At 44.5% G+C, this 15,898-nt stretch overlaps 1 protein-coding gene across 1 annotated transcript in view; it reads right to left on the minus strand.

Moving 5' to 3' along the window:
• ASIC4 (acid sensing ion channel subunit family member 4) overlaps positions 1–15,898 on the minus strand; it is a 311,699-nt gene that overhangs the window by 33,638 nt on the left and 262,163 nt on the right. Inside the window, exons 2-4 of the mRNA XM_033946240.1 lie at positions 12,362–12,506; positions 7,761–7,888; positions 7,422–7,581 (exon numbers count right to left, since the gene is read on the minus strand). Of these exons, the coding sequence (XP_033802131.1) occupies positions 7,422–7,581; positions 7,761–7,888; positions 12,362–12,506 (433 nt within the window). The remainder of the gene's footprint in view (positions 1–7,421; positions 7,582–7,760; positions 7,889–12,361; positions 12,507–15,898) is intronic.

Raw genomic sequence — 15,898 nt, forward strand, 5'->3', positions numbered from 1 at the left:
CATATTCCATTTGTAAGTACAAATTCTAATGGAATGAGGTTGTGTAGCAGAAGGTTTTAGTTGTAATAGTGGGAATCACTGAAGACCCTCTCCATGAGGCAAGGATGGTTATTGGTTAGGATTAAATAGGAACTTATAGGACACAGGAAGTGTTCCTGCCAATTAGAAAGCTAGCTAGCCTCTTGTATTGTTTTGTTATATATTGGTCTTATAACCTGCCAACTCCCTAAAATAAGATTTGAGGACCTGCGGGATACAAAAGAGTCAAAACTGAAATGACAAGAGTTAGTAGGAAGTTAACATTAAAATAATATAACCTAACAACAGTGTTTCAAAAAAGTTAAGCCTTCAGTAAATTTCTAAAAGTAAAATAATTAACTGAGGCATGAATTTCTACAGGAAAACTATTCCATAATTGTACAGCAAGAAACCTACAGGCCTGATTGAGGGCACTTCCAAAAGTAGATAAGTGGTTCATCTTGATTTAGAAACAGAACTTGGCAGTTTCAGCAAAGGTACCAAACTTCTGGACAGTAAATTAAAAAACGAAAACATCCAAAAACCCACCTAAGTTGGCACTTGGCTATACTAATTGCCGGGACGTCCAAGCTATTATGTACTTTTAGAGAACCCCTAATTTCTAGAATCATTTGATCCTAGGGGCTGTGTTTATGTAAGTCTTTTAGTGATATACTGATGATGTTAACTGTCCCTATAAAATCTTGTTCTGCAGGGAATACTGAGAGGAGATAGAGGAAATAAAGTTTCTAGATTAAATAAACAATCAAATAAATGACTGTTTCATGAAGCTATGGGCACAGAACCTGAGGAGAAAGTACTTGACATCTAGTTGTTATTGATACACAGAACTTGTTGTAAGGAGAAATGGAGATGAGGCTGGTAGTGATTACAATGTGATCAAAAACTGTAATTACTGGAATGAAAACATTAAAAAAATCTACCACTATGGGGTAACCTATGGTTGTGCTTTGAAAATCAGTCCCCAAAGCACTTAACTTTAAAAAGTAAGATGATGATAACATGAGGAAATTTGTTAGAAAAAAAGTAAAAGGAACAATCTCCAGGGTAAAATATCTGCATGAGGCATGAACATAATTCTAAAAAGCCATTTTGGAAGCCCATATCAACTATATTTCATGCATCAAAAAAGGCTCACAAAAATATAGAAGTGGTGAATGCCAAAAAACTCTAATGAAGAAACAGATGAGTAAAATCATTGACAAGTTAGATGTAAAAAGTAATAAGGTATTGCAAGAAAGAGTTTGAAAAGAAGTTTGCTGTAGAGGCAAGAAATAATGCTAAAAACCTTTTCAAGTACTTAGAAAGGAAAAAGCCCATGAAGAAATCAGTTGGACTATAGGACAACTGAGGGGTAAAAGGTATTCTCAGGGAGGGTAAGGTAATAGCAGAAACATTAAATGATTTCTTTGCCATATTATTTACTGAAGATGTGAGGGTCGGACCAGTATCGGAAGACTTCATTGATGGTGATGATTGGGAACAACTAAAGCACATCACTGTAATTTTCTAGAAGAATGTAACAGAACTAGATGTCAAGAACAGCACATCACCAGAACTATTCACCCCTGAGTCCTGAAATAGCTCAAAACATGAAATTGATAGAGACTTTTAAATACCACTGAGTCTCTTCTAATTGATAGTAAGCTCTGCAATAAGGAAGCACAGTTTAAAGTGGAAAGGAGGTCGACTCAGGAATAATTGGTGGATGGTGGGATCCATTTTAATCTCTTGTAATATTCTTTCCTCGTCTTGTGTAAATTTCTCTTGGGGGCAATTTCTTCAAAGTTCATAAGATGTAACATGTTTAGGCAATTCAGGTGCCAACATTTCCAAATGATTGCAGGTGCCAAGTGCTATCACATTTCCCCTCCCTGGATAAAAATAAAGGAGCTGGTTCAATATTGGGAATGCTTGGTACCTACTGCACCCATGGAGCTGGCTCCTATGCTCTGGTGCATTTGGAAATTCTTTTTAATGAGATCTGTGGCATCCACAACAATGGGAAATGTTTCTGGATTCTTCTGCCACATTTTCTTGGTCCCAGAGAACATGTCTTGATACTTGAAGATCTTTTCTCTTTCTACCCTAGTCACTTGGGGCTGATACCTCTGTAATCAATACTGTCCTGCTAGTTTTCTCTTTCATCACTATGTCCTGTATCCTGGCAATCAACTTCTACTGTTGCAATAGGGATGTTCCAGGTGATCAAACCTTGTTATTCTCTATAATTCTCTTAGGGTCAAGATCCCAATGCTTTTAAGAACATAAAAATTGCCACACTGGGACAGAATGAAGGTTCATCAAGCACAGTATCCTGTTTCCAACAGTGGCCAACCCATGTCTCTAGTACCTGGCAGAAAACCCAGAGCTGAGATTGTGATGTCATAATGCCTCATTCCACCAGTGCCTCAGAGCCAACCTCACCAGTGATGTCACAATGGCTCAACTGTCCTATACTCGGCACACTTAAGAACATAAGAATTGCCATACTGGGACAGACCAAAGGTCCATCAAACACAGTATCCTGTTTCCAACAGTGGCCAACCCAGGTCTCTAGTACCCGGCAGAAACCCAAAGAGTAGCAACATTCCAGAGCAGAGATTGTGATGTCATAATGCCTCATTCCACCAATGCCTGAGAGCCAACCTCAGCAGGGATGCCAAAATGGCTTGATTGTCCTATATTTGGCTCACATAAGAACATAAGAGTCGCAGTACTGGGACAGACTGCAGGTCCATCAAGCCCAGCATCCTGTTTCCAACAGTGGCCAACCCAGGTCTCTAGTACCCGGCAGAAACCCAAAGAGTAGCAACATTCCAGAGCAGAGATTGTGATGTCATAATGCCTCATTCCACCAATGCCTAAGAGCCAACCTCAGCAGTGATGCCACAATGGCTTGATTGTCCTAGACTTGGCTCACATAAGAACTGCCATACTGGGACCGACTGCAGGTCCATCAAGTCCAGCATCCTGTTTCCAACAGTGGCCAACCCAGGTCCCAAGTTCCTGGCAGAAACCCAAAGAGTAGCAGCATTTCAGAGCTGAGACCTCATTCCACCAATGCCTAAGAGCCAAACTGAGTAGTGATGCCACAATGGCTTGATTGTCCTATACTTGGCTCACTTAAGAACATAAGAACTGTCATACTGGGACAGACCAAAGGTCCATCAAGCACAGTATCCTGTTTCCAACAATGGCCAGTCCACATCACAGGTATTTATTTATTTAAAAATTTATATACCGCATACAACTATGTGGTTTACATATCACATACATAATATCTTATGTTCCCTGCGATTTCCACACATAATATAGATGTAACTAGACACCCCAAAGAGTAGCAGCATTCCAGTGCAAGCATTGGGTTTCCCCATGTCTGTCTCAATAGCACGCTATGTGCTTGTCCTCAGGGAACTTGTCCATACCTTTTTTTAAAAATCCAGCTACATTAACAAGAGGAGGAAGAGACTGCAGGTCCTACATTTTCACAGAAACCATAAATTATTTTGTAAAAAAAGGTGATTGAACATGTCTGAATAAACCATATAAGACTGACAGCATCGATTTAGCCGTCTGCAGTGATACGGGACTTCTTGATAAGAACATTGCTTCACAGATGGAATTGTTTGTGAAGGTTAACTGCTTTGAATTCCAAGTAACACTCCAAAAGATGCCAAGAATCATACTTTTCCTATGCGTACTGCGGTGTGTAGTCCATGGACCCCGTTTCAATTGTAAGAACAGCAATGCAAAATCCTCAGTGCTGTCTGATTCGCCAGAAGCTGGAGAACGTTAAAAGGCTGAAAACCTTCACTTGAAAATCCATCAAATCATAAAGATAACTATATTTGATGGAAATCTGCTGATCGAGAAGTATCAGCTAACAAATCTATCGAAAATGTGCTTTTGCACAAATTAGACAGTAAAACTGATGAATGGAGCCATGTTCTTAAACATACATTGAGGGACTGACTCTAGAAATAGCGCCGTAAGTTTGGCTGTGATAGGCGCTCTCCCGCCGCCAAGCTGAATTGCTTTAATTGATTGTAATCAGCATGGTAATTGACTGTGCTGTTAAAAAAACCCCGCAGGCACCAGAATCACATTTAAACATAGCGTCTAGCGGTGCCTCAGGTCACAGGACGAAAGTTAAGGACGAAGATGCAATTCTCCATCAAAGTAGGCCTTTAAAACCCTGGCCTACCCAGGGCAGGATTAACCAACAGGCCAAGTAGGCATGTGCCTAGGGCCCGAAATGGTCAGGGGTGCCCGATGAAGGAGGGCATCAACATTGTTTTTCCAAACGGTGATGGGCCCCTCCAGCATCGATCGGCAATGCGGGCCCCCCCCGATTGGCAACGCGGCCCCCCCCTTCAACAGAAAGTAAGACAAGCAAGCAACGTTGGTAAGAAAGGCAATGGGAACTATAATTGTGCAAGCAGTGCTTGCCCAAAGCTTCCCTCTGAAGCAGCTTCCTGTTTCCGCCTGGGCGCATGGTGGGGTGGGGGGTGGGGGGGTAGGGGGCCCAGTGTACTTGGGTGCCTAGGGGCCCTTGACAAATTAATCCTGCCCTGGGTCTACCCTACTGGCAGCTACGAATCTCAAAATGGCGCTTAAGCCAGCACCGTTTTTGTAGGCGCTGTTTACAGAATCCGGCTCTGAATGTCCTTCTTCTCTTTTCTGAAAGAGGATTAGCTATCTTTGGCCACAACCACAGAAAAATGGAAACTTCTGGAATCTTTCAGCTTCTTAGCAAGCCTGACTCACTCTTATCTGCATATGTTAAAAGCATGTTCAAGAAACAACAGAGTTCATTATCTTCCTCCAAGAATACAACATGAGTTCATTGACTTGTGTGGTGCTTTTGTACAAACAACAATTCCAAATGAGATACAAAATGCAAAGTACTTTTCAATTATTCGTCAGGCAACCCCACATTGTTCTCACAAGGAGCAGACAACCTTAATCAGTTGTTATGTGAAAATTGCAGCTCGTTTGAAAGTGTCAATCGAAGATTGTTTTCTTCTCTTCAGTAATTTCCCGCAAGAAAAAAATGGAAAAAAACTGGCTGCCAGACTTCTTGATGTCATTAAGGAATTGAGTCAGATTTTCAATTCTGCATTGGCCAAGGCTACGACGATGGATCCAATATTTCTGAGAGTCTTCGGTCAATATTCAGTCCCAGAATCTATCTGCGTATTTGGTGACACCAGAAATGATCAATGATATGGCTGCATTATATGCTACACGCAGACGTCCAAGAAAATCCAGATACGTCCTCTTTTTATTTTCTACGCAAAGCTACCCCGTGTCCGTCTCCAGCATGCCTAGGCGCTGCCCGATAGCAGCCACATGCTTTGTCAGGTCAGTAACCTTCTCTCCCACCTCCCTCAGCCTTTCGAGCCCCGGCTGCATTTTGCGATTCAGCGACCCTTCCAGGGCCGCTGAAATTTCCGCTGTTACCTCGGCTGTCCAAGCTGCTCCCGCCGTAGAAGAAGCAGGCTCTTTACCGTCCGCCATCTTGGAGTCTCCACCCTGCTGCTGCTCACAATCTTTTTTTAAAGAGTTTGAGGCCATCTCCATACATGGTGGGATCCAGATACGGCTAACTCCACTCCCCAAAATATGTGAGGAAGGTCAATAGCCGATCTGGGCTCGCTGTGGGAAACCAGGGAGGTCGGTTTAACCCAGGAAGATGAGAAGCCGAGCGATCAACAACTGCTTAGCACCATAGCGTCATGTAACCCCCATGTCCTCTTTTTGGAGGACTATCTGGGTGCCCAGAGGGATTTCCAAAACCTGGAGCCTGTCTGGGTTTTGGAAGTTCCTGAGCTCGGGGCCACATTTGGAGGGACCTCTGCACATACGTGGACATTGGCGTAACAATTTCATATGCACGTGTGCATGGATGCAATATTGTATCAACATCCGCGCGTGTACAGAAGCCCTCCAGACATGACCTGGAGCTCAGGGAAGGAGACATGAGGTTTATGTGGGGACCAAGGCTGGGGCGGAACAGAGCAGGGGAAATCTGGTAACCCTAGCTGTCCAGACAGCGGTCTGCCTCGTTTCCACCCCACATTGGTCAGTGCTAATATAAGCTGCATTAACCAGCTAATTGCTGCTGAATGCTATTGGTTGGAATGGCCAGTGTGCTTTAAGTAAAATAGCCTTGACTGTTGATCTTTGTATGTTCTCCAGCTGTGGAAACCACATGCTGAATCTTGTTGGGGCTGACTGTACGAGAGAGTTGCACACCGCTGGTCACCTCCAACGTTTTAGAGAGGGTACCATTAACCACCACCCTCTGAAGTCTACCACTCAGCCAATCGCTGACCCTTTCACCTAATCCCAACGATTTCATCTTATTCAATAACCTGCGGTGGGGGACACTATCAAAAGTTTTACTGTCACCTTCAGAAGTAGTTATTTAATTTAATTATGCTACTTAAGTACATTAGAGGCTCTGGCAGAGACCCGTTTACAAAGTATGTATTCTTCCCAATTAGCATTTCCAAATAAGCAAAGACACTTTAGTAATTTACAAATATGAATTGGGAATTCAGGCAGTCCCAAAGTTAAGAACGTCCGACTTAGGTTGGACTCGTACTTACGACCAGGGTCCTGCCTCTCCCTTCTATGTCCCATCACACCCCCTCATCGTCCTTTCCTCCATTCTGTGTCCCAAATTCATGCTTCTTGTTGTAGGCAAATTAATATGCTAATGGATTTCCCCAGTGGCGTAGCATGGGAAGTTGGTGCCCAAAGTGGTGGCGCACGGCATCATTGGGCCGTGCATCCCCCACTCTTTCCCCTCCCCCGTGTACCTCTTGAAATGTTCACCTGCACGAGCAGCATCTTCCACCCGCTGCTCTTGCCAGCATAGGCTTCCTTCTGACATCACGTCCTGTTCCTGACACCAGGAAATTATGTCATAAGTGAGCCAACACCGGCGCGAGCAGCAAGTAGAAGATGCTGCTCGAGTCGATGAACATTTGAAGAGGTATTCATGGGGGGGGGCGGAGAGTAGGAGAGGCGCTGGTGCCTCCCATGAAGACGGCATCATGGGTGGTCCACCCCCTTGCCTTTCTTTAAGTGTTCTGGTTATTCTAGTTCCCTGTGATGGGACAAATGGCCACTGTTGGAAACAGGATATGAGGCATGATGGACCTAATTTGGCAATGATTACGTTCTTATAGCAGTGATAGATTAGTGACAAGGTTCTGAACATGTAAATGGTTTCAATTGGAAGGTTTAGGTCAAACAGAGAACCAAGACCTGTCATTATAACATACTGGAAGGGTTACTACAGCCGTTATCTAGCAGTAACATGCTTATTGCCCGGGACCCTCATCATTCAGCAGTGCCAATCCTGTTACCTGGCATATGCACCATCCGGCAGTCGCAGTTCCTAATCACAGCCTCCTTCTCACACTGTAAGCGACAGGCAGCAATGCTATATCTCTCATACCCCTCTAGGATTTGTTCTCCCACAACACCAGTCCGACAGGTGCCCCATGGCTGAGGCAAGTATGTCAGCTGCAAAAAAAAAAAAAAAAGTTTGGAGTCAGTCTTAGCTTCTGCATATGGGAGATGTTACCAGCTATATTCGATACGATACCGATACTGATATATTCTTATATTTTGCAACAACCTTTTGGTTCAGTGCGACTTACTTACATCGAGAAAATCAGACAAGCCTGCTTAAGGAAATTTACCCTTTGCTCTTGGCATGACACAAAGGTCTGAAACCCAGGTGACACTCCAAAGCCCAGCTGGTGAATGTATGGAGGCTCATCCTGGCTGTGAATCTGCACACGTATTCCGGCTTCAAATGACGTTTCATCTACAGCAGGAAAAAGAAGCATGCAGGGTGGATTAGAGCTGGAGTCAGGTAAAGGAATGCTTTGCTCCACTACACAGGCAAGGTGTGTGATGGAGATGTGCATGATCAAAGGTTAAGATATGCTCTACAGTGTGCTGCCAGAATGGAAATATGCTGTCCTGAACCATATCAAGTACCAATAAACCATGAACTATAGTCTCCTCCATGATCTGTGTGGGACAGAGGCCTGCTCTGAGAAGATGATGGAATTTGATATACCACTTTTCTGTGCTTACAATCCAAGTGGTTAACATATTACCGTATATACAGGTCCTTATTTTGAACCTGGCGCAATGGAAGGTTGTTTGTTTGTTTTTTTTAATTTCTTTATTCATTTTTTCATATTACAACAAGTGTATCAGAAAAATACATATAATCTTATAAGCACACACTTGATTTTCCTTCATGAATACTTTAAGTACAATATATTACATTACATTAGTGATTTCTATTCCGCCTGTGCCTTGCCGTTCTAGGCGGATTACAAATTAGAAGAGATCTGGACATTACCGAGAGAATTACATAACATTGATTCATGTACTTTACATGGTGTGGTGGAGGATTATAAATTATAAGATATCTGGATTTTTCCGAAAGAATTGCATAGCAAAGAATCAAATGATAACAGGATACAGTGGAGAATATCAGTATATACGGGTTACAGAAGAAAAGTTACCTAACAATGAAGGAAGAAGTTTGTTGGATACTGAAGGTAGATGCTTTTTTAGGAATCAGAATATTTTTGGAAGGTATGGTTCTAGGAGTTGACTAATGTGTTATTCACGGGGGGGGGGGGGGAGAGCATGTGCGAAAGGGGAGGAGATTAGTAAGTAGGGACGTGTTTTTTGAATAGAAATGTTTTGATTTCTTTTCGAAACACTTTGATGTCTGTTGTTTTGATCATCAGTTTGGTGATGGTGGGGTCAATTTTCGCTGCCTGAGTCGCTAGGAGGCTGTCGTAAAGTTGCTTACGTCGGGTACCATTATGAGGGGGGAAGGTGAATAGGCTCTGAGTTCTCCTTGATCTGGGTGAGTGGTAGCGGTATAGGCGGTTGTTTAGGTAACAGGGGGCAGAACCATGGGTTACTTTAAATAGTAGACAATAGAACTTGAATTGAGTTCTTGCTTTTATCGGAAGCCAGTGAGAGTCTACATAGGCGGGGGTGATGTGGTCAAATTTGCTGAGACAGTATATATCATATTCATATTCATTAGGCTACTCCTCCACATGTTCTATTAGATGTGGGATTTAGGTAAGGTGTGGGATAGAGGCATGTTATCTACACTTCTTCCTTTGGTGCGCTAATCTCCTCCCATAGCTTTCAGTATCACCACTATGCCAACGACTCACAAATCTATCTCTCTACACTTGAAATCTCAACAGACATTCAATCCTGGGTTTCAACCTGCTTGTCTGACATCGCTACCTGGATGTCTCGCCACCATCTAAAATTAAACATGGCCACCTAAACCCATCTCTCCTCTTCCCCCGTTTTCTGTTTGAACAATACCCTCATCCTTCCTGTCTTGTTGGCTCACAACCTCAGGGTAATTTCTCTCCTTCTCTCTACATTTCCAACAGATTGCCAAAACCTGTCATTTCTTTCTCTACAGTATCGCTAAAGTCAGACCCTTCCTTTCTGAGCGCACTGCTAAGACCCTCTTCCATACCCTTGTCACCTCTAGCCTAGACTACTGCAACCTGCTTTTTACTGGCCTTCCATTAAACCATCTCACTCCCCTTCAATCCATTCAGAACTCCACTGCATGATAGAGGTAAGATGTGGGATGGAGGAATGTTTCTCTAGATGGTGTAGGATGGAGGTATGGTGTGGGATAGATGCAAGGTGTGAGAGGGAGGAATGTTCTAGATCAGGGGTCCCCAAAGTCCCTCCTTGAGGGCCGAATTCAGTCGGGTTTTCAGGATTTCCCCAATGAATATGCTTTGAAAGCAGTGCATGCACATATATCTCATGCATATTCATTGGGGAAATCCTGAAAACCCGACTGGATTTGGCCCTCAAGGAGGGACTTTGGGGACCCCTGTTCTAGATGGTGTAAAATAGAGGTATGGTGTGGGATGGAGGCTTGTTCTTCTAGATGGTGTGGGATAGAGGCAAGGTGTGAGAAGGAGGAATGTTCTAGGTGGTGTGGGATGGAGGCATGTTCTTCTAGATGGTGTGGGATAGAGGGAAGGTGTGAGAGGGAGGAATGTTCTAGATAGTGTGGGATAGAGGTATGGTGTGGGATGGAGGCATGTTCTTCTAGATGGTGTGGGATAGAGGCAAGGTGTGAGAAGGAGGAATGTTCTAGTTGGTTTGGGATGGAGGCATGTTCTTCTAGATGGTGTGGGATAGAGGCAAGGTGTGAGAGGGAGGAATGTTCTAGATAGTGTGGGATAGAGGTATGGTGTGGGATGGAGGCATGTTCTTCTAGATGGTGTGGGATAGAGGTAAGATGTGAGGAGGAATTTTCTAGATGGTGTGGGATAGAGGCAAGGTGTGAGAAGGAGGAATGTTCTAGTTGGTTTGGGATGGAGGCATGTTCTTCTAGATGGTGTGGGATAGAGGCAAGGTGTGAGAGGGAGGAATGTTCTAGATAGTGTGGGATAGAGGTATGGTGTGGGATGGAGGCATGTTCTTCTAGATGGTGTGGGATAGAGGTAAGATGTGAGGAGGAATTTTCTAGATGGTGTGGGATAGAGGTATGGTGTGGGATGGAGGCATGTTCTTCTAGATCAGGGGTGTCAAAGTCCCTCCTCGAGGGCCGTAATCCAGTCGGGTTTTCAGGATTTCCCCAATGAATATGCATTGAAAGCAGTGCATGCACATAGATCTCATGCATATTCATTGGGGAAATCCTGAAAACCCGAATGGATTCCGGCCCTCGAGGACCGACTTTGACACCTGTGTTCTAGATGGTGTGGGATAGAGGCAAGGTGTGAGAAGGAGGAATGTTCTAGATGGTGTGGGATAGAGGCAAGGTGTGAGAGGGAGGAATGTTCTAGTTGGTTTGGGATGGAGGCATGTTCTTCTAGATGGTGTGGGATAGAGGCAAGGTGTGAGAGGGAGGAATGTTCTAGATAGTGTGGGATAGAGGTATGGTGTGAGATGGAGGCATGTTCTTCTAGATGGTGTGGGATAGAGGCAAGGTGTGAGGAGGAGGAATGTTCTAGATGGTGTGGGATAGAGGCAAAGTGTGAGGAGGAATGTTCTAGATGGTGTGGGATAGAGGCAAGATGTGAGAAGGAGGAATGTTCTAGATGGTGTGGGATAGAGGCAAGGTGTGAGAGGGAGGAATGTTCTAGATAGTGTGGGATAGAGGTATGGTGTGGGATGGAGGCATGTTCTTCTAGATGGTGTGGGATAGAGGCAAGGTGTGAGGAGGAGGAATGTTCTAGATGGTGTGGGATAGAGGCAAAGTGTGAGGAGGAATGTTCTAGATGGTGTGGGATAGAGGCAAGATGTGAGAAGGAGGAATGTTCTAGATGGTGTGGGATAGAGGCAAGGTGTGAGAGGGAGGAATGTTCTAGATAGTGTGGGATAGAGGTATGGTGTGGGATGGAGGCATGTTCTTCTAGATGGTGTGGGATAGAGGCAAGGTGTGAGAAGGAGGAATGTTCTAGATGGTGTGGGATAGAGGCAAAGTGTGAGGAGGAATGTTCTAGATGGTGTGGGATAGAGGCAAGATGTGAGAAGGAGGAATGTTCTAGATGGTGTGGGATAGAGGCAAGGTGTGAGAAGGAGGAATGTTCTAGATGGTGTGGGATAGAGGCAAGATGTGAGAAGGAGGAATGTTCTAGATGGTGTGGGATAGAGGCAAGGTGTGAGAGGGAGGAATGTTCTAGATAGTGTGGGATAGAGGTATGGTGTGGGATGGAGGCATGTTCTTCTAGATGGTGTGGGATAGAGGCAAGGTGTGAGAAGGAGGAATGTTCTAGATGGTGTGGGATAGAGGCAAAGTGTGAGGAGGAATGTTCTAGATGGTGTGGGATAGAGGCAAGATGTGAGAAGGAGGAATGTTCTAGATGGTGTAGGATAGAGGCAAGGTGTGAGAAGGAGGAATGTTCTAGATGGTGTGGGATAGAGGCGAGGTGTGAGAGGGAGGAATGTTCTAGATGGTGTGGGATAGAGGCAAGGTGTGAGAAGGAGGAATGTTCTAGATGGTGTAGGATAGAGGCAAGGTGTGAGAAGGAGGAATGTTCTAGATGGTGTGGGATAGAGGCGAGGTGTGAGAGGGAGGCCTGCTCCTCTAAGTGTAGTGAGGCGAACGATGCAGCACTCAGGGTAACACATCACGCAGTCTAGCTCAGCACACAACGAGTAGCACAGTTCAGCTTTGTGCTCGATCCACAACATTCAGCCCACAAATTAGTAGCTGTCAAATTCTGAAGCCCTCCCTTTAAAATGTTCCCAAAGCATGCAATCTACTTACTGGTTTCCCTCCAGATAGGCAAATATTCCTCTTGTTCAATGTCCAGCATAACCTCCAGACCGCTGCCCATGCCTCCCTGGTGTGTGGTCTTTGGACGGCTCTTGTCTGCATTAAAGGTGTAGCACTTCCCATACCGGGTGTAGACCTGAAAAAGAAAGATCAAAGGTTAGGGGTCAAGTCAGCAGAACTATAGATGAAACACCAGCATCAGTTTCTACTCAACTCATGATATAACACTCCTATCACATACACCCAACCTATATTTTATTTATTTTTTAGCTGTCCTCCCAAAGGAGCTCAGAATGGGTTACAAATCAGGTACTCGAGTATTTTCCCTAACTCACTGGGGCAATGGAGAATTAAGTGAGTTGTCCAGGGTCACAAGGAACAGCACAAGGCTTGAACCCACAACCTTAGGGTGCTGAGGCTGTAGCTCTAACCAGCATGCCACACACTCCTCCACTTCCACTAGGGCAGGGGTAGGCAATTCCGGTCCTCGAGAGCCAGAGCCGGAGCCGGGTCAGGTTTTCAGGATATCCACAATAAATATGCATGAGATAAATTTGCATCTCAAGGAGGCTGTGCATGCAAATCCATCTCATACATATTCATTGTGGAGATCCTAAAAACCTGACCTGGATGCAGCTCTCAAGGACTGGAATTGCCCACCCCTGCACTAGGGTAATGAGATGTCCAGGAAAACCTGGACATGTCCTCTTTTTAGAGGACTGTCTGGTGCCTGGATGGATTTCCAAAACCCAGCAGTTTGTCTGGGTTTCGTAAAGCCTCAAGCTTGGGGCCACATCTATTTTGGGATTAGATGAAATATATCAGATTTGAAGTATGCACAGAGTCCATGCCTTGCTTCTTTAGCTTCCAGTTGGTTTAGGGCCCTCGTTGCACACCCCTAACACTACTCCTGTCATGTCTGTTAGCATGATTTTTCTGTGTAGCATTCTGTGATAATTTGGCTTATGTTATTATGTGAGCCAAGTAGGACAATGAAGCCATTGTGACATCACTGCTGAGGTTGGCTCTTAGGCATTGGTGGAATGAGGCATTATGACATCACAATCTCAGCTCTGGAATGTTGCTACAGTCACTCTGCTTAAGTGCAAGCCCTTCGGACCAGTTCATCACAGCACATAAATGGAGTGTGCGCTTAATCGGAGTACCATGTGAAGAGAGTCGAGCACCGTCATTTTTCTCGCGAGATCAGCAGCTTGGAGGCAGGCTACCATGCTTGCATTGATCACTGCCATCACATATCTTAGGACGAGTGACCTGTAATGACGTTTGAAGTTTACGGTTATCCCTTGGTTCTTGTTGCTTTCTTATTCAACAGGCAGGCACTTTGAAGCCAGCAGCTTCGCAATGTTTGAAAGCGGTCTCTATCGCTTTAATTGGGAGACCATACTGTAGTTCATCTGTGTGAGCAACTACAGGAGGACCTGGAGTACACCACTCTCAGGGGACAGGCCCTTCCAATTTATGTACAAGTATACTGTAATAACAACATTAGCATGGTGTACACGTTCAGCCAAAGACAATGATTTTTGTCCATGCGACGCCACGGGGCAGTTCCGAAAGTTCAAACACATGGCCAGGCCTAGACACATGGCTCATCTACGTGATTGCTTTTAACTGGAGTGAATGTTACATGAAAGAATAGAGGTGGGATCTACGACATCAGTCCCCATGAGCGGATTGTGTGCTTCTCAGAATTGCAAATATCTGGACTTTAATGGAAAAAAAAACTGGACCATGGTGGTCGGGAGCAGATAACCAAAGCATATGCTTAACCGACATGCACTTAGGTGGAGTCAACTGTACTCTTTGGGTTTCTACCAGGTATTTGGGGCCTGGGCATGATGGACCTTTGGCCTGTCCCAGTACTGTATATTCTAAACAAATAGTTCTCACACTGCCTTTTCTTTATCCATAGATTCTACAGTTCTGTCACTTTAATATTATCTCTAGCATACCGTATAATGTCACACCCCTCACCTTTCTTCTTCCTCTGTTCTTCCTGAATAGATTATAGCCCGGTATAACTGTGTCTCAGTCATTACTCTCCCTGGATCACATCTACGACTTATTGCCATTACTCCTGAATTCTTTTCGTAAACTGCATTGAATCCTTGTCAAACCTTGCACTATATAAGAAACTGTCCATCAACCTAGATCTAGAGGCTGAGGTAAAATGGGTTTCTATTTCCTATCTGTGGGCATCAGTGAATTCAGCTTCCCCCCCTTTTTTTTTTTCATTTCTATCTAAATGTTTCATGTTTTTTGCAACAAAGATGGGGATATGCAAAGGGAGAGACTCCGGAGAAGGAGAGGTCAGGGCCAAAGCAGAGAGGAAAAGCTTTGCTCTGCCCCTGCTGCGAGCGGAACTCAGACAATCAGAGCAGTCGGTGACCCAGTCCTGACTTCCTCGGGAGAGAGGACTTTGTGTCTCTGTTATTGTCTGATCATGCAGAAAGTTGCTGAACACACATGAATATAGAACCTCTCAAACACATTCTGTCAGAAAATGCTTTGCAACGACAGAGACAGACACAACACTTTTAAGAACATAAGAACAGCCTTCCTGGGTCAGACCAATGGTCCCCATCTAGCCCAGTAGCCCGTCTTCACGGTGGCCAATCCAGGACACAAGTACCTGACAAAATCCCGAATAGCAACATTCCAAGTTACCGATCTAGGGCTCAACACCTGTCTCAATAGCAGACTATGGACTTTTCCTCCAGGAACTTGCCCAAAGCTTCTTAAACCCATCTACGTTAACATCCTCTGATAACCTGTTCCAGAGCTTAACTATTCTCTGAGTGAAAAAATATTTCCTCCTAGTGGATTTAAAAGTATCTCCCTGTAACTTCATCGTGTGTCCCCTAGTCTTTGTAATTTTTGATGGAATTTTTTCATACACTGTCCCCTCTAAAACACTTTCTGGATGATATTCAAACTGATTTAAGCAGGCAGGAGCCTCTCCTGTCCACTTAAATCACATACTACTGCCTAACCACCAATATTCAGTCACATTAAAGTGGTCAATGCCTTTAAATATCACCTCTTATTGTCCACAGAAAAAGTGGACAGGTCAGGGGTGGTTGAACGAGCAGCTTTAGGTAGGAGCCAGGGGTTAGGCGGCCACTGGCAATATTCACTGTTAGGATCCACAGCTCAAATGTTGTCCTAAATTAACCCCTTAGCTATGCAGGTCCTGGCACTGACTAGCAGCAGGGACCCGCATAAGCTCTGGTAGCCAGCCCCATGGAAATTAGCCCCCCCCCCCCCAAAAAAAAAAAAAGTATTAAGTGTCGGTGCCCTGACATGGCCTGGCACTGGCTAAATATCAGGGGGGGTCTGTACTCTCTGGAAGAATGAATCACCCATCAGTTAGAAGACAAGCTAGGGAGAAGAGGTGGAGTTTGGGATCTGAAAGTCTTTGCCCTCACATTCTCCGCCATCAAATGAGGAAGAATACTGAGCGAACGTGACTGTCCACTTGAAATGAAAACAATTCTACACTTT

The sequence above is a fragment of the Geotrypetes seraphini genome, chromosome 5, assembly GCF_902459505.1.
Source record: "Geotrypetes seraphini chromosome 5, aGeoSer1.1, whole genome shotgun sequence".
Classification (NCBI taxonomy): domain Eukaryota; kingdom Metazoa; phylum Chordata; class Amphibia; order Gymnophiona; family Dermophiidae; genus Geotrypetes; species Geotrypetes seraphini.